This window comes from Carassius gibelio, chromosome B14 (genome assembly GCF_023724105.1).
Source record: "Carassius gibelio isolate Cgi1373 ecotype wild population from Czech Republic chromosome B14, carGib1.2-hapl.c, whole genome shotgun sequence".
Lineage (NCBI taxonomy): Eukaryota > Metazoa > Chordata > Actinopteri > Cypriniformes > Cyprinidae > Carassius > Carassius gibelio.
The window spans coordinates 21635901-21661808 of record NC_068409.1 but is presented as its reverse complement, the minus strand read 5'-3'; the positions used below and the strand labels follow the sequence as shown (position 1 = coordinate 21661808).

At 37.0% G+C, this 25908-nt stretch overlaps 1 protein-coding gene across 1 annotated transcript in view; it reads left to right on the top strand.

The window, feature by feature from the left end:
- Positions 1-25908, top strand: part of LOC127971885 (glypican-3) — a 119117-nt gene that overhangs the window by 67436 nt on the left and 25773 nt on the right. The window contains exons 4-6 of the mRNA XM_052575175.1: positions 794-936; positions 6375-6500; positions 14743-14854. Of these exons, the coding sequence (XP_052431135.1) occupies positions 794-936; positions 6375-6500; positions 14743-14854 (381 nt within the window). The remainder of the gene's footprint in view (positions 1-793; positions 937-6374; positions 6501-14742; positions 14855-25908) is intronic.

Below are 25908 nucleotides of genomic sequence, written 5' to 3'. Positions count from 1 at the left end.
AACAGCAGTTTGTTGCTGTTTTTGTTGGTGTGTGTGCAAATTTTATGAATGACTGTAGGGTGAATCCGATCACCCCCACTGATGTTTCAGAACATGTTTTTACAAGTTTATCTTCTTGTTATGTTTAGCCACATTGACCGTTCCCGCAGTCCGCATGAAGATGTCCTTGTACTATTGATCTCCTGTCCTGAATCCCATCAGAATTCCAGAACCTGTTTACCCAGACACACACATATTCATTCATGAACAAGCAAGTACAATATGCCACAAGCATTACATGGCAAAATTACGCCCTGGACCAGTCCCCATGGGAAATTAAACCAACGGCAAATCATTAAACCACAAGCTAAACATTAAGAGGCATTTGCATTTTTATTGCACCTGAAAGAATGGGAAGACTCCATTATCTCACACAGCCAGTCTGGGAGCGGGGTATTGCTATTATTATGTTGTCCCGTATAAAAACAAAAGCGTTTAGTGCTCATGAGAAAGGGAATGAGAGGCTTGTTTACTTTCACTACATCTGCAAAAGGTTATGATTATTGAAAGAGCCCAGCCAGAGTGTCTGACAGACCCAACAATGCCTCGTTTTGTTATGTAAATCCTATTGTCATCCAACCCAAACAAACAAACTGGAGGCAAATGCGGCACCATCAGCCAGACAATTAGCTGAATGGGGAGGAAGTTTTGCACGGACAGTTTGTCTCATTAATTGCTTTCTCAGCTGGACATCTTCCAGGACTGTGTCCAAGAGTGATTACATTTAGCCCTCCAATCTTCTTCTTCTTCACAGGTGAGCGGGATATGTGCTCACACACCCTCGCGGGTGTCTCGTGCCGCGGTACTGTCTGCAGAACATGCTGCTGCCTCGCCGATGCCCCACAATCGTCCCACGGTGAACTTTGACCCCGATGAGACCCTCTTTGGACGCCGCAGGTAATGTCATGATTCAGTTTTCAGAAATGTTCTATGTGAAGTAATTAAAAAACAAAACATCAGACAGTTAACATGAAAACTCTTTTCCTAGAGTAATAGTTTAAGTCTTAAAGTTACTTTCTAAATGCATCTTGTGAATTAATATGTGTATTTGTTGTATTTTTGGAATTATTTTTACATCATACATTTTTTTATTTTTTAAATTAAAAAAATAAATTCTTTATCTTGAATTTGAGCCTGAATTAAAAGTAGTGTAGTAGCTGTTCTATTTTCATATATATATATAAGTTTAGACCGATGACAAATACAAAAAAAAAACAAAAAAAAAAACTATTCTGTATATGAAACCACCAGTAGGTGGCGGCCAATCTTAATAAGTGAGTCACAGAATCATTCATTTAATGATTCATTCAAACCAGCTGATTCACTGGTGAATGAAGCAAGTCACCCCTGTATTTAAGAATTGGTCATTGAATCATTGACTTGCCCGAGTTCAAAAACACTGAAACATTCAAAATGAAATGTCAGACAGTGTTGCTGTGTGATGAAGTTGTTCTGTTTGGTTTCAAACTATTTTCATTGGCAAAATAGTTTTTGCAAAAACAGTTAATCATCTTGTGATCTTGCATAATCAGAACTTAAAATGCAGACGCATACTTGTCAGGCACCAGCTTAATTGAGAATTGATGCCATGGGCCAAATTTAATTAAAAACGAATTTATTTATTTTTATCTTTCAGAAATGGCACTTTCTGAAAGATAAAATAAGTCAAAGACCAAAAGGACAGGTGTTTGTGCATCACTTTGGGTTTGGCGGTACACAAATATTCTGATTTCAAACCATAACAACATATTTGACATACAATGAATTTAATTCCAGTCTGTTTCTCAGTCAAAGTGAAGTGAAGTGAAGTGACATTCAGCCAAGTATGGTGACCCATACTCAGAATTTGTGCTCTGCATTTAACCCATCCGAAATGCACACACACAGAGCAGTGAACACAAACACACACACTGTGAGCACACACCCGGAGCAGTGGGCAGCCATTTATGCTGCGGCGCCCGGGGAGCAGTTGGGGGTTCGATGCCTTGCTCAAGGGCACCTAAATCGTGGTATTGAAGGTGGAGAGAGAACTGTACATGCACTCCCCCCACCCACAATTCCGTCCGGCCGGAGACTAGAACCCACAACCCTTCGATTGGGAGTCCAACCCCCTAACCATTAGGCCACGACTTCCCTAAAAAAAGTCGACTTGAAATAAATGGCCATTTGTGTGGCACTCACTGTGCTTTTGGTGCCCAACTGTCTCACTAATTCTAATGGTTGATCTTGATATTCAGCCATAATGAAACGTGAGGATGACCTGACCACTCTTTACACTCGGCTCTTAAAAATGCCAATCATCAGCAGCTGAAAATACAAATGTTCTTGTTTTTATTTGAATCTCCTGAGATTCCTCAAATGCTCTAAACACTCCAAGAGGACTGCAAAGCATTTCTGTTATAGAATTGACAGCAAGTCAATTCAGTGTAAATCTAATGAGTGTATAATAAATCTGAGAAATAGGAATTGCAGTCAACCATAATGCTGTTATCATGCATCTGTTCATACAGCTCACATCTTCTGATGCTGTTTGTGTGGAGTGCATTGAGATGCTGTTATAGACTCTCCACTCACACTCTCTCCTTCTCTGGCTTTCTCTTCCTTCATGTTTTCTCTGTATAGATCTTCACTGACCTTTTTAGGGGTCTTAAAACCAAATCAAACCGTCTATTCTGTGCTTTTGAGTATTTGAGAGATGCTGTGTGCAGGAGTTTTTCTATTTCTGTACTTTTCTTCTACTTCTTTCAACATCAAAGATAAGAAATGTGATTTTTTTTTTTTTACTTGAGTCTAAGATGTGTTTGAGTTCAAATTTTGACTAGATTGATGTATAATGCATAGTATTTATTAATATGTATGTATGTGTAGCATACACTGTTCACATTCTAAATGTAAAAATATAGTAATTGATTATATGTCTATCACATGTACTACCATTCAAATGTTTGAGATCAGTACCTTTGAAAAAAATCTCTTATGCTCACCAAGGCTGCGTTTATATGATCAAAGAGAATAAAAACAAAAATCTCCAAAATATTGTTAAATATTTGTATAATTTAAAGAACAATTATACAATTATAAAGTAGTAATACTTTATGTTATAATGTCTTTATTATTATTATTATAAAGTATATTATAACTATTAAGACTATTAAACTATTATTATAAATATTGTAAAGAACTAAAAAATATTTTAAAATATCATTTATTCCGGTGAATTTTCAGTCTCTTTAGTGTCACACGATCCTTCAGAAATCATTGCTAATTTGCTGCTCAAGAAACATTTCTTATTATTATCAGTGTTGAAAACAGTTGTGCCGCTTAATATTTTTGTAGAAACGTTTTCTTTTTCAAGATTCTTTGATTAATAGAAAGTTTGGGGGAAAAAAACAAAAGCATTTATTTGTAATAAAAATCTTCTGTAACATAAATGTCTTTACTGTCGCCTTTTGCTCAATTTAATGCACCATTGCTGAATGAAAAATAAAATTAAAATAACCTTTTACTGACCTCAACCTTTTGATGGTATAGTATGCGTATATCAGTGGTTTTCCACCTGTGGGCCGCAGGTATTGTGATGGTATTGCAATTTCTATTCAAGATTCAAGATTTTTATCTGCACATACACAATTATATATTGTGTATATAACATATATATAACCAGCAGTGAAATGTGAGTCAGGTCCACTCCATGGACAGTACAATTATTAAAGAATACAACACAGATGAAAATATACATAAATATAGCTATGAAAGAATAAAATAATAAGCAATAAAAATATTAGAATAAAATGTAAAAAAAAAAAAAAAAAAAAAGAGATGTATACTGTAGAATTAAATATAGAATGGAAAATAATGTGCATGAAAAGTACACTGTAGTCTTATATATTAAGATACCCAAGGATGTATAAGAGGCAAATGTGCAAACAGGTTGACACTGTCAGTATGTCAGTGTGAGGCAGTGAATGATGAATATCTTACTGATAAAGTGAATATTAAGTGGAGACATAAAGATGTTAAGAGGCTGAGTTTAGGAGCATGATGGCCTGGGGGAAGAAACTACTGATTATCTCGGTTTTTGCCATCAGGCTACAGAAGCGCTTGCCAGATGGAAGCAAAGTGAAAAGATGGTTACTGGGGTGGACAGAGTCCTTGAGGAAGTCGTGGCCTAATGGTTAGAGAGTTGGACTCGCAATTGAAGGGTTTTGAGTTCGAGTCTCAGGGCCGGCAGGAATTGTAGGTGGGGGGAGTGCATGTAAAGTGCTCTCTCCACCTTCAATACCACGACTTAGGTGCCCTTGAGCAAGGTACCGAACCCCCAACTGATCCCCGGGCGCTGCAGCATAAATGGCTGCCCACTGCTCTGGGTGTGTGTTCACAGTGTGTGTGTGTGTTCACTGCTGTGTGTGTGTGCACTTTGGATGGATTAAAAGCAGAGCACGAATTCTGAGTATGGGTCACTTGGCCGTATGTCACGTCACTTGATGATTTTAGCAGCTCTGCTTTTGCAGCGTTTGAGGTTGATGTCCTGCAGTTAGGGGAGAGCAGACCCGGAGATGCGCTCAGCTAAGCGCACAACTCTCTTTCAGGGCTTTGCAGTCTTGACTGGAGCTGTTCCCATACCACACTGAGTCAATACACTATTGTCAATACATTATCAAAAGAAATAATAATATTGTTCATATATGTAAAAATGTCTAAGTCATAACTTAATAGCATCATTTCATATATATAATTAAAGTCCAACTGAAATCAATATTGACCATATTTACTTTGTTTGCCTAAATTGATCGTTTTGTGGTGAACAATTCATCCATGCAAGTCAATCCTCAAACATTTTTTTTTTTGTCTTCGTAATCTTTAATCAAAATCTGAAAATGCCCCTCCCCTCTGGATTGGAGAACCTTCCCTGATGACGTAGGTTTGAGGGTTTGGGTGTCTGCTTAGCATCCGTAACCACACTGCTCCAACTGACAGTAGACAGGCTGCCTGTGTGTTTGCAAGCATTGACAGCGTGTGAAAGGAGAGTTGGCAAGGAGGTGCATTTTTGGTTGTGGCACTCACAAAACACTTTTCCCATTCCCTAAAATTCCCACGTTACGGTCCAGATGGCTCGAATTTTTACATTTTGAGGAAGGAGGGAATAACAGAGAGGTCGAAGATGTGCTCAAAGCACTTCACGCGTGAATGCTTCAAAAATTGGACAGAACACGAAATGGGGTTTGTGAGATATCTGTCATTAACTACTTTTCTAGATCCAATCAGGTGCTAGTTGGAAAATAAAGCCACGCCCACTATTTTTCCTCATTTAGTATTCTGTTTCTCTCTGAAATACGTCACAACCTTGGAGAAAAGTCGTTTGCAACTTCCGGTTCACGCATATTAAATATTAAATATTAAATATTAAACTGTAACTATGCTTCCACTATTCGAGCTCACTAATTGGTTTAAGAATAAACCACCAATTTATCATAGATATTTTTGCTGCATATGCTACAGAACAACAGCAGTTGTGTCACGCGGTGCCAGCCCGAGTTATTTTCGGTTCAATGCCAAAATAAAGACAGTCAACAATCTAGCTTCTGAGTACTAAGTTATTAACCCAACAATAGCGGGGTCAGTTAATTTTCTCGCAGTGCAAAAATATGTGTTTGGTTGTGTGGGCCGCGAGTTGAAAAATGTTGGGAACCACTGGTCTATATAAAGTAATTCTTAATTAATTAAGATACTTGTTGTTTTCAAAATCAGTTTAAAAAATCTGGCACACTAGTCATTGCGGGTGGAGGTCTGTTCATGAGTTGAGAAATGCAGTGTGTGTTTGTGCTGTTAGTTGTGGTGTGTGTTCAGGCTGGTAGTGACAGAGAGATGCTCATTAACACAGGCTTTGTCTCCTGCCGTGTGAGTGACATTGAGCTGCCTTCTGCCCGCTCTGTCCTGTGCACTTCAACTCTCCCTCGCTCTGATGAACAGATGAGAGCGGACGAGCCAAACACAGTGGGCTGTTTCTTCTCCAGCATAATGTCAATTAACAGTCAAAAAGTCAAATCAACTTAGCCTGACAGGAAACGACAAGTAATGGAGTAGATCACGTTTCACACAGCGGTTGTCCCTAAGCCCATTTTAATTTTTCAGATTTTTCTCTCTTTTTTTTTTTTTTTGCTCCATGCCCCTCAATTTTCCCATAAATCCTTGTATCTTTGTTTCATGGATTCTTTTTAATCTTGCCTCTTTGTGCACACCATCTAATTTTATTTATATTCTTGGAGGCCACTTTCTATCTTTTTCTTCTTTCTGCTGCTCTCTTACTTTCTCAATTTCCTCTGTGTCTGCCGCAGGGAGTTTATCTCGGGTCTGAGGGGCTTCAGTCAGTTCTACAGTGGCCTCGGAGAAGCCCTGTGCAGCAAAGAGCCGGCGGCACTCAACGGTTCCCTCTGCTGGAACGGACAGGAGATGACAGACAAGTGAGTGTTTCTATCTGATGACCGTTTAACTACACACTAATACGGTGTTCTTCCATTTTAGACTCATATTCACAATACACTGTGTTTTGGTCTATAATAAGGACATAAATGTTTATTAAAACATAAAGTTCTACTTCCAGATATAGTCTCTGACATGTAAAGTAAGATTAATAGTTGGTGCTGTGCAGCAGAACAAGTGCTTTGCATTGTTGCGGTTACTATGGACCCTTGCCAGGGTAGACAGACAGCATGTTTAATTTGATATGAAGAAAAATTAGTGCACAAGGGAGCGAGTACAGCCTGATGAATGAGTTCCAGGTCACGTTTAATTTTCAGAGCCCGTGTTTTCCCAGAGCATTTTGTCTACCGGAAACATTATTTCATTCTTTTATTAGCCAAAAGATTGGCATCAAGAGACCAACAGTACAACCTATTGAATGGACTGTACAGCTATTCCTTTGCAGCCTTGTTTTCATTTGTGTCAGATTAAATATGTTGTCTCGCCTCACTAAGGATTATTTTGTGTATTTAAGGATGGCTGGGATGCTATTTTGACCAAATAGCATCCAGAACTCCTTGAAATGTTGTATAATATACGTTATTTCAAAATGGAAGAGGCTTTTATCTCTATACAACCCATGCACTCCCTCTATTAGTGATTTTATTCTGACAGTTTTTGCTAAGTGGGTAAAAGTAGCATATATTACAATAGAATCAGCCTCCTAAATGCTTTCCAATATTACTACAATCTCAAAATGGCCCCAAAGAGACATACTGCCCCAGAGCTTGTCACAAATCTTGAAGTCTAAAAAGCTTTCTGAATAAAACGGAGACAGCGTAAGTGGCTGGTAGCTGAGCGGATGATTTTGTGTGTGTGTATCTAATGAGTTTGGCTGACTTCAGATCCATCTGACAGGCAACAGGGTGTGAATTGTGGTCTTTGTGGGGTAACTGATGTCGGGTGGTGGTGTGGTGGCTTCCCTGTTCTTGGCTAATTGCTCGCTTCCGTCATTCGCTCTGTATCTGCCTGTGCCTGGCTCTCCATGCGCCCTTTAGAACCCAATTTAAAAATTGTCATATTTCAGTACGCCATGTCCCACATGCTTCTGTCCCATAACTCTCTCACTCTCTCACCGTCCAAATCAAGTTAAGGTTCGCAAATGACAATAAATCAGTGCATCCCTGACCCAAACAGAAAAGCTTTAAGAGCTGCAGTATCTCATCCTAATGACTTGGAAAATCAGCTCAAAACTGAAGTGATCATTAAAGTCAGCATGAAATCCAAATGGATTCTATTTACTCTCAATGCTTGTTCCTGGTCTTATTGTACAGGAATGGTTTATCGGTGCACATTATTTAAAAGAAATCGGAATCTTTAATCAAAATGAAAAAAAATTCCTTTGAAAAAAACATTCATTTTACGTTAATTGTATATTGGATAATGTTAACCAATAGCCAAGTACCGTATTTTCCGGACTATAAGTCACACTTTTTTTCATAGTTTGGCTGGTCCTGCGACTTATAGTCTGGTGTGACTTATTTATCAAAATTAATTTGACATGAACCGAGAGAAATGAACCAAGAGAAAACATTACAGTCACCAGCCGCGAGAGGGCGCTCTATGCTGGTCAGTGCTCCTGTAGTCTACACTGAAAACATAGAGCGCCCTCTCGCGGCTGCAGACGGTAATGTTTTCTCTTGGTGCTTGGTTCTAAATAAGTGCAACTTATTGTCCAGTGCGACTTATATATGTTTTTTTCCTCGTCATGACATATTTTTGGACTGATGCGACTTATACTCGACTTATAGTCTGAAAAATACGGTAGCTATTTTGCCATTGTTTCAGCAATCTCTCATTTAGACTGGATCCTATTCAAATATGAAAAGCCACTATTTACGATCAAATTGATTCCCACCCCACATTTTCTGAATTATTTTTTTTTTTTTTCGCTTTGAAATGCATTACATTACAGTATAGAAATGAGCTGACTTTTCAGTTGACTTTGAAGAATTGAGTCTGTTTTTTAGCAATTGTTTTTAATGAAGTTCAGATGTTCAAATACGGTATCTTGTGCCTAATATTTTTATGTTTTATTTAGTTTTATATTTTAATTTGAATTTCTTGGTAAAGAATTACACATAGAACTCAGAACTAATAAAGGAATAGTTCACCCAAAAGTGAAAATTTCAAACCAGCTGATTCTTTCATGAATGAACCAATTTACCCCTGTATTTAAAAACTGGTCGTTGAATCACTGACTTTTCATTCAAAAACACTGAATTATATTAAAATAATAATAATAATAAAAAAAACAAGAAACACCACTCAGTGTTGCTGTGAAATGCAACTGTTCTGCTTTGTTTGGAACTATTTTCGTTGGCAAATTAGTCTGTTAAAAATGTTTTTCATTTCATACAGAGCTGAGTACAGGTCAGCATCTGAGTGTTGGTAATGTGAGTTTTTAATTCATATCTCTCTAATATCCATCCTAGCCCCATCTGTTTAGCGTATCCATTTTGTAACTGTTGAAAAGGTGTGTGTCTGTGAGTGTATGTGTCAACATTACAGCATTATACACTATTAGCTGCAGCTGTTTGCTCTCCAGTAAGTGCAGTTGAGGAGTAAATGGGGGTAAAATGGCCTGGTCACAACAGCAACATCAGCCTTAGGGGACAGACAGCTGTCAGAGGGCTCTCAGGCCCTCAGGAGTTAATTAGGACCCAGGAGAGAAACAGATAGGGGAAGAGAGAATAAGAATAACAATGCTGTGCCAGAAATGTCCGCCGAATCTCAATGTCATTCCTTGGCTTCTAGGGAAATATCATAATTAATTCTGGAATGCGTTCAGACTTATTTTGTGCAACGTATTGAAGACAGAAGCGATCCTTCACATTCTGTGCTGGGAAGGAAGCCATCTTGATTATGCCAAAGAATGTCACTGTTTATGTGGCCCTGATAGATCAAATAGTTGACTCAAAAATGTCAAAGCATAAAGAAAATTCATTAAATGCCACCGTCACATAAACACATTGAGCAGCTACAACTACATTGCTGCTCATTCTTTCATACTAAATACAAACGGCTAGAATGTTACTTCATGAACAGTTGCTTCAAAAGAGGATTTGACTGTAAAGTTAATTCCTAGCATCCCTTGTGTTTGCTTGAAATGTGTTTTTCTCCTGTGCTGGAGGGAATGCAGAGGACCCCTCGATGTCAAGGATCAAGTCACCAAAACTCTGGCACAGATTTCTGCCTTCTAGAGAATCAGTTCCAGCCTCCTGAATATCTGCCTTTTTAGCCAGTGTTTCCTAACTGTTTTCGTCTTATGTGCTCCCACAGGCCCTTCAGTTAAACTTAAGTAGCCCCTCATCGACTACAAACCAGAATTGTGTTCCTCATATTATGCTAGACATCATTTGGTGTTATAAATTATATTTTTAAAATGTCATGAATGCAATAATTCACTGTTAAACTTAAAATAAAATACAAAGCAATCAATTCTGTGGGTGAAAAACTGACAGCATTTTAGTGGAATTATAAAAAAAACGAAGATTAAGAGATAATATTTTGAGAAAAAAATGACAAGAATAATGTCAAAATATTTTGAGAATAAAGTAGAAAAATTGTTAGTTCACATGAGGTGAATACAGCGAACTGTCATGCCACATTAAACAAATATTTTGAATATTCTTAAAATAATTCAAGTTTCTCACAATTTTTACTTTATTCTAAAAATATTTCAACTTTATTCTCAAAATAATTTGACTTCATTCTCAAAATAATTAGACTTTATTCGTAAAATATTTTGACTTTATTCTCACAATTTTGATTATTCTCAAAATATTTTTACTTTATTCTTGTAATTTCTACTTTATTCTCAATGTCGTCATATTTTTGTAATTTTGACTTTATTCTCAAAATATTTTGCCTTTATTCCTTAAAATATTTTGACTTTATTCTTAAAATATTTTGACTATTCTTAAAATATTTTGACTTTATTGTCAAAATAATTAGACTTTATTCCACTTTGTTTATCAAATTATTTAGTCTTAAATTTTAAGATATTAAAAATATTTTTTTTATGTGCCACTAAAACTAAAACTTATATTAGCTTGATTGACTGAGACATTTTATGTGAAGAAAATAGGATAAGCGTTAAACTGTGTGTGAGTGAGATTAAGCAGCAGCGTCACAGAAATCTTCCGCTGTTTTTACACATGCACTTATTTTGTACAGTAAGTGTGATCCACACAAATTGACTAAACATAGGCCTGTTATTTTGTTTTCTTTCCTTAAAAAGTAGCAGGATGTGTGAAGCAGTTAATTAACTGCTTAACAATGTTATGACAATCCTAATAATAGTATTAAAGGTTGTAGTTTGTATAAGTTCTCCAAGAGGTTAGGAATCACTGTTATTGCCTACACCACTTCACCTCTTCGTCTTTACATTTGAAAGGAGGTTGTGGCAGACAGACTTGTTTAATATTTGTGACCATGGACCACAAAACCAGTCTTAAGTGTCAATTTTTCAAAACGGAGATTAATGCATAATCCGAAAGATGAATAAACAAGCTTTCCATTGCTGTGTGGTTTGTAGGACCGGACAATATTTGGCCGAGAAACAACTATTTCAAAATCTGGAACCTGAGGGTGCAAAAAAATTAAGAGAATTAATTTAGAAAATCGCCTTTGAATTTGTCAAAATGAATTCTGAGCAATGCATATCACTAATCAGAAATTAATTTTTGATATATTTACGGTAGGAAATGTACAAAATATATTAATGGAACTTGTTCTTTACTTAATATACTAATAATTTTTGGCATACAACAAAAATTTATAATTTTGTCCCATACAATGTTTTTTTTTTTTTTTTTGGCTATTGCTACAAATATACCCCAGTGACTTAAGACTGGTTTTGTGTACCAGGGTCACAATTAATTGAACTTAGAGCAATCTTTAAATTTAGGTGAAGATTGGTGGATATTTCCCAGAATGCTTCTTCTCCTGCTCTCTTTCAGTCAGCTCGTGATGCTGAAGATGCTCATGATTGATTCACGCGGTCTCCAGCGGGTTTGGGCAGTGGGGCATGTTGGATCTCTGAGGGGTGCGCAGTAGGGCCATGAGTCTGAGCAGGTTCAGCATGAGTAGCTGGTCCAGACTGTACATCCACAGGGTGTTTAGTCATTTCCTGTTGTAGCAGTTGGGTTGCCTGTGCTCCCGCTGTACCATAAAGCCTGTGGTGTGTTGTTTTTGTTTTCCCAGGAATCATAATGATGTCAATAATGATGTCATAAAGATAAAATGAAGTCAATTTTACATTATAACATGCAGAAAAAGCCAACAGCATTCTGTCTGTTTTGAATAATGTTTAATTATCCAGTATGACAGTTAACATGAATGCAGTTCTTTCACTCAAATGATTTCTGGATCATGTGACATTGAAGACTGGAGTGATGGCTACTGAAAATTCAGCTTTGCCATCATAGGAATAAATTACATTTTCAGACATATTCAGATAGAAAATGGTCATTTTACATTGTAATAATATTTCACAATATTGCTGTTTTTGATCAAGTAAATCCATTTTGAACAGTAGTGTATTTCTGGTGTCCATTTAAAGTCCAAATTGAGATGTAATCGTCTGAATGGCATCGTTCATGCAGAGTACATCTCTTGTTATTATAAATGTCAACTAGAATCAGATAGAAGTTTTATATAAATCTTTAAATCCTAAAATCAACTTCATATCAAATCCATAAGCCACAAGAACTGAATAAACTATACTCATTTTGAATTGGATTAAACAAAGTTTCAATATACAAGGACATTTTTAACCCATTATTTAATTTGTGTAAAAATCAAGAGAATACCTGTTGGATATTCAATTAAAAGTTTCAAATAATATTTCTTGTATATTGTTTAGTATTTCAGTGCTGCAGTGTGATTGGCCAAATAGAATTGAATCTTTTCCTTCATTTAAAATCTGTCTAATTAAAATGCATAAGATGTTTTTGTGCTGAAAGCATTCTCACCTCAGCTACCCATTACGTTTCTGCATTAAAGTATGATTCATTTTGTATCTCCCCACTGTTTCCCCACAAACACCCACCATAGTAATCAGAACAAAGCGTTTTTCAGGCACGCAGGACGGAGCTGACCTGATGCTGCTCCACTCTTTTCAGCACACAGGTGGACACTTCATGCGTGAAGCTCCAGCTAATCTCATCCTCCATTAAAAGCTGCCCATGTCTTCTGATCTCCTCCTTCTAATGGAGCTCATGTCTGTATTATTAATGTGATAATTAAAAGCGGGAGGTGAGCTGCCATGGGGAGTAATAAGGAGAATAAATAAGTATGGAAATGTAATTTGGCTTAATGAATAAGCAGTGCGTGTAAAATAAGGCGCCGTGAAAGATGATTGGCTAGAATTGTTCAGGATTATGTCATCGCTAAGAATGGAGCATGAGGTCATATCTTTGGCTCATACATCTTAAAGCTCACAGTGCTGAAAAAAATCAGTTTTCATTTATTTATTATTCAAAAAATCCTTAAAAATGCTAAAAACAACATATAATAATGCATGTTGATATAATACATATGATACAGAAGAGTTAATAAAGTTTTATTTAGTTTCAAGAATTAGTTTAGATTTCTTTTTGCACAATATGACATAAATACAGTAAATAAAAACAAAGAAAATACAATTCATATACAGTGCAGGAAGAGAAAAAAACGTATTTTTATTTTATATACACAATTAGTTTTATATATATATATATATATATATATATATATATATATATATATATATATATATATATATATATATATATATAGTTATATAGTTATATATATATATGTATTATTTTAGTATTTTTTTTACTATTGTATGCATTGTTAAAATTAAATAGTTAGGAAAAATCTATATAAAGTACATATACTTTACATAAATATATACTTTTTTACTGAAAAACAACACAGATGTTCTTGATGAGCATGGGCTTTAGTGGATAAGTCTAGGTTGGTGTCGTGACGGTATCGGATCTGTCATTCACTGTCTTTCTGTCGCCTCAGTGCTTGCACCAATGTGCTCGTGTGCTTCAACACTAATTAGCTTTTAATAGGGAGTAATTAACTGGAACATGAGTCCAAGGGGCCCGGGGGGATCCGGGAACACTTGGGCGCAGACACACACACACACACACACACACATTTTTAGCAGTTGATGATGCCCAACATATGCTCCAGTTGCTCAGAAACATTCAGATGCCAGCACTTGTCTGACCCAGTTGTGCTGTTTTACTGTTGGGTTAAGTGTGTGTATCTAAAAAGAGCTACAACAAAACAGCATAATGCAGTATTAGATATTTTTAAAAAATTTAAGCCATGTAGTGCCTTTGAAATCTTTGAATGTCCTTGTGCGGCATAATTTAATTAATTTTCTGGACGGTAAAAATGAATTTAAAGGCTTATTGTGTTTCATTTTTTCTCATATGAAATACCTATGGTCACATGTTTGTCTCTAGGTGGCAGTAGAGGTCAATTTTAGTGCTCATATTCGTGTGGCCATTCACTGCAGCTTTGGTCAAATACCTTTGAAAACCAGGAACTGCTGCTAAAAAGTGAATGATATGAATTGATCAGTTATTAAAATGAGTTACACAATTGTTTTCTTTAGCAGCGGTTTTGTATGTGGCTTTCTGACACCCATGTGATTCAAAATTGTCCTAACTCAGAATATTGTTTGTGAATTCTCTCTTTTAAACCAAAATTATTATTTCAAATGATTATTTTTGCTGTAGACTTTGGGTAAACAAGTGAATATAAGTAAAATCATATACATTATATTATATATGTAAAAAAGTTATATTATATTGGAATATAATACACAATATGAAAACGTATAAACTTAAATAATATTTTATATTGTAGTGTGGGCAGTTGTACAAATTTTAGTTTAAATGTTGTTGTTTTTCTAGTCCGTAACAGTTTAAACGTTAATTGCTTATGAAGCCAAGATCTTAATTTTTTATTTAACCTTTATTTAACCAGGTAAGTCATTTGAGAACCAGTTCTCATTTAATGTGTGTACTTATATAGAAATTGTCTTTTAAAAATAAATATTTTCTGTAGGTGTGATATCTCCATATATCACTTTCAGTTCATGAACACAGTGCATTAAAACCTGTCATTTTGTTTTTAATGTGACTAATGGACATTTGTGTCTATATTTAACAGGTTTCCTGGTCCAGGGATAAAGAAAGTCCCTCCACACGGCTCAGAATCCAGACAAAAACCACCTGAACCCGTCATCAGCCAGATCATCGACAAACTCAAACACATCAATCAGGTGAGTTACTGTTTATCTGAAAACATGCACACACTATTTTACATGTGAACTTCACAGTGCACATAATCATACGCTGCCATGCTGTCAGTCATCACACAGACATACAGACATACATAAACTCATCACCTCTGCTTTAACTCTGTCATAACCGTCTGCCTGTCATCACACACACAGATGTACATGTCTGCACACTGTTTTATGGCAGTGCTGTCTTTTAGATTATCAGGATGTGTGATAGGGGCTGCCGGTATCTGTATACTAATGTAGACAAAGCAGAGGCTTTCTTTCACTTTCTTCCTGTCTGCCTTTAAAAAACAACAGCTGCGTGTCATATCACCTTGACTGTGTGTGTGTGTGTGTGTGTGTGTGAGTCAGGGTGTGTCTGCTTATATTTCACGTACAGTTCGTTCCCTATTGTGACCGAGATCCCACAGTGATATTTGACCCTTTAGGGTTTTCTGTGTATATACTCTGGTAATCCTGAGAGAACAGCATCTGGCTCATCCACAGGAAGTTCACCGGGCGATCTAAAGAACACCTCTTTCCGTGCTTCCTCTCTACCTGCAGGATGTGTGGTTTTGGCTGGGTTTAAATGTATGCTGCAATGCAACCTCATTGTGAATGGCTATAGGCAACAGTTAGTAAAGCTCAGTCCAAGTCTGTGTGTTATTGGCACATTCAGCCCTGATTTTTCCCATTTACATTCCAATACATTTATTCATTTACTCCTTTTAGTCTGAAGCAGTTTATAAGGAATACAACGAGTAAGAAGAGATAACAATACTCCAAAGTATTAAAGGCAGGTACAGGGAGTGATTTAGTGAAAATGGTGAAAGAGATGTGTTTAAAAAAAACAACTTTGGATAAAAATAAAACTAATTCATTTTATAACTCATTTACTTAATGAGACCTTTGTCATTTATTCCTTTTATTCGTTTTCACACATTTCTAATTTCCTAATTTCAAATTTGCTTTAGACAGTTATTTAATTTAAATTTATTTAAATTTATATTGAATTGTATTGTTTTTTGTTTGTTTTTTCTGCTTTATTTAATTTTTTTAAACTGCTTTTTTTGGTTTGCTTTGTTGTTGTTTTTTATTATAAACTGTTTGTTTTGTTTTGTTTGCTTTATTTAGTTTTTTATTACTACTTGTTAAAAAAAACTTTTTTGTTTGTTTCCGCTTTGTCCTATTTTATTTTGTGTATTCCTTTTTTGTTTTTATCATAGATTGTTTCTTGTTGTTAGATGGTCTGCTTTATTTTCTCTGTTAATATTACTAGTCAACTCCATATTTTTATTTAACCATGTTTATTTAGTCGTGTGCGTGTTTCTTTGCATGTCGTTTCGTGTGTGTGTTATAGAAACCCACTGCGGTCCCATGGTCAATGGCCCCATGTGAGCGGATTAGCTCTTGTTTAAACAGACCACAGAGACATCAGAGCGGCTCAGATGAGTGGAGAAGAGCTGTAGGTCACGTCTGCCATGGGACAGGCCTTCTCTTTCTCAGTAACTTCTCTTCTTCTCTTCTCTTCTCTTCTCTTCTCTTCTCTTCTCTTCTCTTCTCTTCTCTTCTCTTCTCTTCTCTTCTCTTCTCTTCTCTGTGAAAGACTCACTGTGACCTTCTTCCTATCTGCTTTCTTCCTCCTGCGCAGCTCCTGTGAAGTGTCCAGCTGTTGTTTCAAAACACACGTCACATAATTTATGTACATGACAATAATTCGCACACAATCAAAATGAAGATGTACCCTAGACCAACATTGTATTCTGTCATGTGTATTAGAAACATAATTAAGCCATGTCACACTTAAAATTGTGCAGCTGCTCTGAATAGCAGCATGGGTGTAAACCTCATGCTGATGTATGTAGTGTTTATACACACACACACACACACACACACACAGATGATATAGATCTGGTGACTGTATGATGTCAGGGCTGTTCATGTCTGGTAGGCAAATGGAGAGTGCATTTCAAAAGACCTCTATGTATATACACACATCTGTGGCCCCTATGAACACATAAACAAATGTGTAGACGCATGTTTGTTTCACTGTATTATTTCATAGACTTCCATTGTTTTTCTTTAGGTTAGTTACATGTTTTGACCAACTAATTTATAAGCTTTTGTAACTAGTGAGTTCAAACAGGTTCAGCTGTGTTCAACAGGTTTCACTTTATTAGTGAGGCTTTTTTTGAACAGTGAGGACCGCACAAGTACAGTCATGCAGGATGGGATGTTTGTGTGGGTTGTTGATTAAACTGTGTGCATGTATGAGATATCTTTACTATGACATTCTCTGAGAATAGTAGTGTCGTCAAATCAGTACACATTGTCCTTAATGAGACCGAGCAGGACAAGACATAACAATTTCACAACAACAGCATAAGCAACAAGCGCTGGCCGATTTCACAGAAACATATACTACATACACTAATTAAGCCCCTTTCACCACAACAGAGATTGTTTAAATCAATCATAAATGATTAATTATTTAATCATTCATGTTCAGTTAGAGTTGATGGAGCTGGAGCTCCAGTGTGTCTACAAAGTTTTATGCAAAGAAACAGCTTCTACCAATGGTTTTTGGTTCATGCATTAGTAATCCCTCTCATCGTGATTATGTTTGCTGCTCTTTATATTTAAAACGTTACCATATAAAACTTTCATTTAACATAAAGAGAACTGATTTCATACTAATTCTCCATGACACGTCTGTCTCCTGACCTCCCTCGATTATGTCAATGTGAACGAGGCTTTAGTGCGACTGGTAGTGTTTCCTTTACTTCACCAGCAGAAACTCAAACATGTTCAGTTTAACTTAGCCCTGTGATAATAGTTTACATCTGGTGTTATCTGGCACCGTGTTAATGTGTGTTCTCATTTGTTTCCAATAGCCGGGGGTTTGAGTTGTTTCCCAGAGCGGACAGACAGCACACTCATATCAGACTTTTCCTAGCCTTTCAGAAAGCCAAGATCTCATCTTCTAGCCTGGGAGGCTTGTTAGTATGAGCTACATTTTCTAAGTGTTCTCCAGCAGTTGTAGTTCTATAAAACATTTTGGGTGTGGACCCATTTGATTTTATGGAGCAATAAGGTTTTTGAAAGCTCTTAACAGTGTTTAAAATATTTCTGTTCCCGGGGTATATAGCATGACAATCCTGTGTCCCAAAGTGTGTTAGTGTAGAAGTGCTAGAGATGGGCCCCTTCTTAAAGAGTGACACCGGGGAGTGCATTGAACACCAAAAGACAAAACTTTACCCTCCCTCAGCTCTGCAGACCCCGATTTCTCACGCCTAATGCAGCTGATGTAATGGCTGCACGCGGCCAAGTTTAGAGTAAGCTCGTCTCTATAAATGAAAAAAATGACTTGGTGCTCAAGCTATTCCAACTGGGCAAGTGCTCAAAGCGTCTGTGTGTTCTTATCTGCATGCCTAAACATGATTCTCAGGCCTAAATGTAAGTGAGTTAGCACATTAGCAGTGCTGAAGCCTTATCCTAGGTATTTGATCAGGGGTTTCACATGTGGCCATAATGCCAAGGAGCCCCAACAAACCCATACATATTTTATTGAGGATGAAAAGTAAATGTGACATAAAAAAGGTGATTGTGCACAGCCTCTGGATTCGGGTTGGCAAGTGTTCAATTCATACCCTACATGTACTGTATAGTAACAGTGCATAGTGTTTATCAGCCATCTACAGTATTTCTGCTTACCGGAAATGGCAGAGATGTTTTCAGAGATGAAGCTCATAGAGCACACACCCTCCGTCTGTCTTCATGCGTGTTTGTGTTTGTTCCCATGACTGTCAAACATTCACTCCTGCCGATCTGTAAAGTCTGCAGCGTCTCTTCGTGTTTATACAAGAATGGTGCGTCATTTGTGGACCGTTTACTTCTTTGAGGGGAGTTGTTAAACCACAAAACCTCCAGTTTGCTCTTAAAAATGAACCTTAATAAATATCCCTCAGATCAGTGTACGGCTAAAAAAAACCTTCTAAAATTTCCACAGACAGACATAAGTAATTTGTCTGTCCAGAATGAAAACGAAAAAGCTGCACAATCAGAATATATTAGAGGTTTAAGGTTTGTACATTTATTGAGGCTAGCTAGCGTGAAATAGGAACCAGCAGCTGACAAAAAAAAAAAAAAAACACGTTGAGCCTGGAAAGGACATGGTGTAAGGCCAAACATATCAGTGTTGATTTGTTGATTTGAATAAAGCTATAATAAGTTATCTGATATGTAGATACAATCTGACTGAAAAAATTAGCTTTTTTGGTGACACCTATGGAGATAAATGCAGAGATGTGACCATTTTTACCAGAGCTTTACTGGAGCCTATATTGTTGGAGTACCAAGAACAGAGGTCTAGAAAATCGACCTCACATGTATAGTTTAATTTACGCATATTGCTAAATTAGATTTTCATATTTAGGAAAATATGTCTTTCCGCTAGTGCCGTCATCAGGACCATCTGGACTTTCCAGGGTATTGAGTTACTGTTCAAAAAAAGCCTGTTCCCAGCGGAGCTCAGGGGATAGTGGTGAAACACTGCAATTATCTGATTGGTCTTTGATTATAGAAGTCCCCTCCAGCGTTGAGATGTGTCTACCATGTGTAGGGCAGAGAGGTGAGCATATATTACATGTCACTTCTCATGTTGTCCTAGGTTTGTGGAATGTTCTGTGAAAAATTAGATGTTCCATTTTTTTTCATTCGCGTACTATGGGAAAGAACTCTTTCACGCACACTCTCATTTCCCGACTGAAACTTTTCTCTGCATTTCTTTCCCCTCTCTTTCTTCTTCTCTCTCTCTCTTTGAACTCCACCCTGCATTTCTTATGCTTTTTCTCCCATGTTAATCCCACTTTCTTTCCCACTCTCCTTCCTGACTGTGTTGAGTTGTATGTGACACACTCCAGTCCCGCAGCCCTCCTTCGCTTTAATTAGATCCAGCGGCAGAGATGGAGAGCGAGGGAGGGCCGCAGGTAAGGCAGGATAGCAGACATCAAAAACAAAACAGAGCTCCACATTCCAGCACGCAGCCTCACGTCCTGCTGCCGCTGACTCCACACCTCATCTACTCAAGAAAAAGTACCAAAAAGTACCAAGCTCCAAAGGCCTCTTCACATCAGACGTGAACTAAAAAAGGGAACAGTTGCAGATCAATGCCTATGCGCTCCAAAGATAAACAAGTAATCTTCTATCTAAATGAAAACCAAGTTTACAGCAGGATAAAAGATGGCAGTGATTGACAAATTTACTTTTTTTTTTACTTTTTTTTTTTTTTTTTTTCATAATCAGTAAGGATGCATGCATGTTCTTCAGAACTGATGGTAAATACATCTATAATAATAATAATAAAAAATACTTATTACAAATAATGTTCTTTTGAATATTACTGATTTTATTGTATTTTGATTCAAATAAATGCAGCTTTGGTCAGCCTAAGAGACTTCTTTTAAAAATCAGCCAACCTTCAGTCCAAATGAATCTGTATTGAACTATTTATAATATGAAATTTAGTGGTTTAATCTGAGTCCTTGAATTTCTGTGATGGTTTGGGAAGTATATGAGGTTTATTTGTGGGTGGTAGTTTGAAGGTTATTAAACAAATCCTGCCATGGTCGCTTGAGTCTAAGTACGCACAAACACATATTAAGGCAAATTATCTATACACACACATACACAAATAGCAGCTTAATGTGTTTCAGTGGCTGCTGGTCCGTTTGAAGTCGCGTGACACCTGTGAAACCTGACATTAAAGCAGTCTAGAAGGACCTCCATAAATCCAGAGTAAAGTGGGGGCTGCGTTTGACCCCCTTTTCCCAGCGCCGCTTCTGATGGCCTTTGCATGTCTCTGTTCTCAACGGCTTGATTTGTTGTGGCCCTCGCATCAAAAACTCCCATATAGATAACTTTCCTTTTAGAAAATATGTCTTTCTAATGCAGTCGTATTTTTCCGACAACCTTAATCTGTCTAATGTTGTCTTACTCCTCCTGCTTTTTCACTCTCCTGCTTTTTTGCTCCCAAAAACGTCACCTTTTACATGTTATTGCGTCATTCTCCACTTTAGTTTTCTTATTCCCACTCTGATTTTTATTCATTATTAAGAAAAGTCATAAATGATAATATTTGGATCTTTTAAGAACTTTTGACTAAAATGTTCTTTGAGGAACCTAAAATGGTTCACAACAAAAACCTCCTTTATTTTTACGAGTGTTGTAGGAATTTCTTCTTCCTGTTAGCAGATCTTCTAGTAGAATAACAAATCTGTTTCAGTGTGTTGATCACAGGGAAACAACTACAATACCTAAAACCATCAGATTGATTCACACTGAAATCAGTGCTTTTGATGCATCATGCAATTTCATGTCTCAACCACAGATGGCGATAGAGAGAGGCTAAAGTTCTGTAAAGTACAGGCAAATTTCACTTGTGAACCAGTTTGTTCATTTTAGAGATTTTGCTTCCTTAAAAGCTTAGTTAACTGTAGTTACCCGCTTTTTATTAGTGGCATGTAGTGTGGTTAAAGTTAAACGACTTTTAAAAAAGGTAGTTTGGAAACTAATTTCAAAGTAGTTTCTGATTGTCTCATTGATGTCTATTTTTATTTCCACTAAGGAATTTTAAAAGCAACATCTGAGACAAAATTGATAGTTAAATGAAACCCCATGAAGTCTCCTGAGCTATGAAACGGGCAACCTCTGGGCACTTTCTTACATCTCTCCACTGCCGTTCCCTCTATAGTAGGTTTTCACATTCCCTCCTTCTCCTCCATCCCCCTCTCTATCTGTTCCTCTCTCCCCTGCTGTCTAGGTCAGCGGCTGAGCACATGAGAGGTCTTTTCCTTCCAATTAGTTAGCTGCTAATGAGGCTGAAGCCCCCAGACCCTCCTCCCAGCAGTGCTCTCAGCAAAGCCCCCTCATCCCGCAGGCCAGAAGTTTTGTGCCCCTTACTGCCACCAGTTTGGCCCCGCCCATTTCAGCCGCCCCACTGGCTACAATTACCACACAGCCAGCCAACAACTACCCTATAACCACCAGAGCTCATCTGTGCAGAAAGAAACAGACTACACCTTACATGGTCACCGGCAAACCTGTTTACTAACAGGACATATTTGTTATCCTGATCTGCTGGAAAGACTTCCTATGACATGGAAATGTTACACAGGGAACTTCCTGAGCCGCTGACTGACCAGAAATCAGTTCAGGGATGCAAAACAAACAAAAGTGCATGTATTGGCTGAAGTGTTCCCAAACACCTGTATCACCTCATCAACAGCTGTGCAGTTAAACAGATAATCTCACGCCATTGGTTGAGCCAGGAGATGTAATGTTGAACTGCTCAAACAAACTCTTCAGGAAATTAAACTTATCGTAACGTTTATTGTCAGCGTCTCTCCCAAGATTATTGTAGTTTTGGATTCTTAATATTGTTTAAAAATTTGTTTCATCAAAGAGGAATTGTGTGCACTCAAAAAGAACAATGAGTTCTCATGTAGAAAAAAAAAGAAGTTTTAATCCAACAGGTAGCTAAAATTGTCCACATATGACCAAAAAAAGACTATCAAAAATAGTTTTTTTTATTTTCCATATGCAAAAGTGAATAAGTGACAATAGTGCAAAGTGTCTTAAAAACAGACCAAAGAGCAGACGTTTCAGCCCACGCTTTATTCAGTGCTTTTTGTACATGATAAAGGATGGATGGGCTGAAACGTCTCCTCAAATTGGTAAAATTGGTTTCGAATTTCATTTTAATTTTAGATTAATTAATGGGTTGTTTATATATTAGAATTTTAGCAGAGTCATTTAAATCTAAAATTATCAAGACCTTTTTATTTAACACTTACATTAAAGGCAAACAATTCAGTGCATTTAAAGTATAAATAAAAGTTTTTTTATATACTATATATATATATATATATATATATATATATATTTAAATTATATATACTCTAAATGCCATTTATAAAAATAATACCTGTATTCAGAAAGGATGCAGTAAATTGGTTAAAAGTGACATTAAAGACATTTATAATGATGCAAAATATTTCAGTTACTTTTTTTTTAGTTTTAGCTTTATTTAAAAAATCCTGAAAAGGTATATCAAATGTATAAAATTATTATACAAAGTATTAAACAGCACAACTTTTTAACATTGATAATAATAAGAAATGTATACTGAGCAGCAAATCAGCATATCAGAATGATTTCTGAAGGATCATGTGACACTGAAGACTGGAGTAACGATGCTGACAATTCAGCTTTGCATTACAGGAAAAACTGCATTTTAAAATATATTAAAATTTAAACAGTTATTTTAAAATTGTAATAATATTTCACAATGTTACAGTTTTACTGTATTTTGATTAAATGAATGAAGCTTTGGTGAGCATAAGAGACTTCTTTCAAAAACATTTCAATGGTTGGTTTTACATAGTAGTTTTACATAGTTTTATGTCATTTTAGTTTTGCATTTAATGAACTTTTTTTAAACTTGGTTTTATATGAGTAGTTATGGTTTAGGAAAGTAACCCTGGTCACCCCACCAGGAGCCGCGCCTCATATCTGGGGGCCAGTGTTCCTGACAAACATGATTCTTGTTTCCTTATGAGCGCTGTAGACGGAGTCCATTGAGATGTGATTGTGTTGGAGGGGGAGAGGCGTACAGGTGGAAGGGTTACGGCCGTCTTGTTTCTCAGGCTGTATAGTGTAACCCAAGCCTCCCCTGGGCTCTCTGTGAGATTTGTCTCTATGTGCTGTTTCTCATGACTCCGTATCTCCCAGCATGAGCCGAGAGAGGAGCCTCAGAGAAACGCGGTGCTCCATCAGCGGCCCTCGCTGGAAAACACAACAGGAGCCTCTCGGCGGGTCAGAGGTCTCACTTCCTGTTTCCTCTCTGTACAGGGTCATCATAGGGTCTCTTCTGTCTCTCTTTCCTTTTGTTACGGGGGCCTCACAGCGCAAAGCAATGTCTCTATAATGTAGCAGTTGGATTATGCGAGAAAGAGGAAAGAGGAAGGAGGAAGCGCTCATGTGCACATGTGGCGCACTGCTCATTGTCAGTGCTTATGATAAGCCTTCAGCGAGACCTGGGACGTTTCTGTAAAAACACACACATTTCTAGACTGCATTTATGGATCTTTAAAAGCTGCTTGTATAGATCATACTATACTCTTATATCTGTCAGCATAAATGAGAAAAAGAGGTGAGGTTATAGATCAGGAGCTTGAGGAATTATGTGATACACAAGAGGATTTTAGATAACATTAGATAACCTAATCCTGTACATATGAAATGAATAATACAGAGTTATACTAAAAGACATTTAATGGCAAATTACTGTATCTTATGTTACTCAAATTAATCAAACGGCAACATTGACAAGAAAAAGAGAAAATCACACTCTTTTTTTGGCTAGATAACTGAAGCAGTCTCAAATCATACATGCATAATTTGGGCAAAAATAAAATATTTTAATTTAAAATCTAGCTGAATTAGTATTAGTGTGTTATGTATAATCAAGCAGTAATTAAAATTATGAAACTGACTTTTTTTTTCAAAGAATTATTCAATCAGCTCACTAATAGGGAAGATTGATTAAAAAATGTCATTTCTCACACAGACATATTGTGTGGCTCTAGCGCATATATACGTAGCACATAAATCATGTGGACTACATTTAGCATTTTGCACATAGTATAGGAAAAGAGCAGCCAGCACATTCTTCAAAATATCTTCTTTATATATTACACACATACTTTTTGAGGGGATGAATATTTTTAAGTCCTCTTGGAAGTTTGCTAAGGCTCCCTAGTTGAGAACCAGTGCTTTAAAGCACACAATGTGTGTCCATGAGAGAATGCTGGGCTGGGAATCAGATGGTGATATCAGATGCACTGCTTTCAGACCACATGACTCTGGGAACGATGGCGATAACATGTCAAGCCCTGGAGCAGAAGACAAGCAAAGCCTGTCCTCAGACACTAATTAGATTTAGCTAGCAGCCCTCATATCAGAAACTCTTTTAGCTCCCACTGCTCTGTCAAACAATCGCCTGCATTTACTGCACACATGCCAACATTAACACCACTAGATAAAAGAGATGTGAATTCTTTTCTCTTTTTTTTTTTTTTTGACTTCAGTTTTTTATTTTTTATTTTTTTATTGTGAACAGCGTGGGATAAATCATACATACATTTCATGTCATCAGCTCTTCCAGACATATTTTTATACAAAACATAAACAACAATGAAGCCCACCTTTCTGAATCTGTGTAGCTTTGCCTTCCTTTTTTTTTCTTCAAATGACCGATTCTTCAAAAGATACCTTTGTTCAAAGGCACACAAATCTGTCATTTGTTTGGCTTTCTTTGATAAATGGCTTTGTAACAGCATTGGGAAGCTAGTACAGAGACTTGTTTAGATTGTAAAGGAACTGATTCAGACGAATGTGGTGAAACAATCATAAATCATCTTTGGAGGAGCCCACACCCAGGCCGCTAGAGGAGGCCTGCTCTTTGTGCTCCTGTCCCAACAGGTATTGGTTCTAGGAAATGAATCTGTCTCTTTCATCTGTCTCAGACGTACTGTGTCTCGCGTGAGTGCCTCTGCTTCAGACAGGTGAGAGTGGATGCTGGGACAGAAAGGGAATAAAGGTCCAGAAAACCCCCCTCTTTATCACCTCAATTTCATGAAATGTTGAGTAATGCATGAAATGTGTGCGCATGCGGGTTTGTAGTGAAGTTTCCATGACTCACACAGTGAAAATGTACTGGTTTTATCCCTTCTTTCCTCAAGTATGAACCACTACAACTAAAGTGGATGTAAGGTCCTCACACACTCTTGTGGCTGTTTTTATGTGTGTGACCTTTGGATGGATTCATATAAATGAGGAAATTCAAAAGCGCTGTATGTAGGGCAGAGGTCATAATGTAATCATTTTAAGAATGTAGGAAATTACAATTCAAACGAAATTACACTGAGGTTAAGCACCAGGCTTATTTGATTATTCAGATTCTTTTCTAAAGAACGATGTGCGCTGCGAGC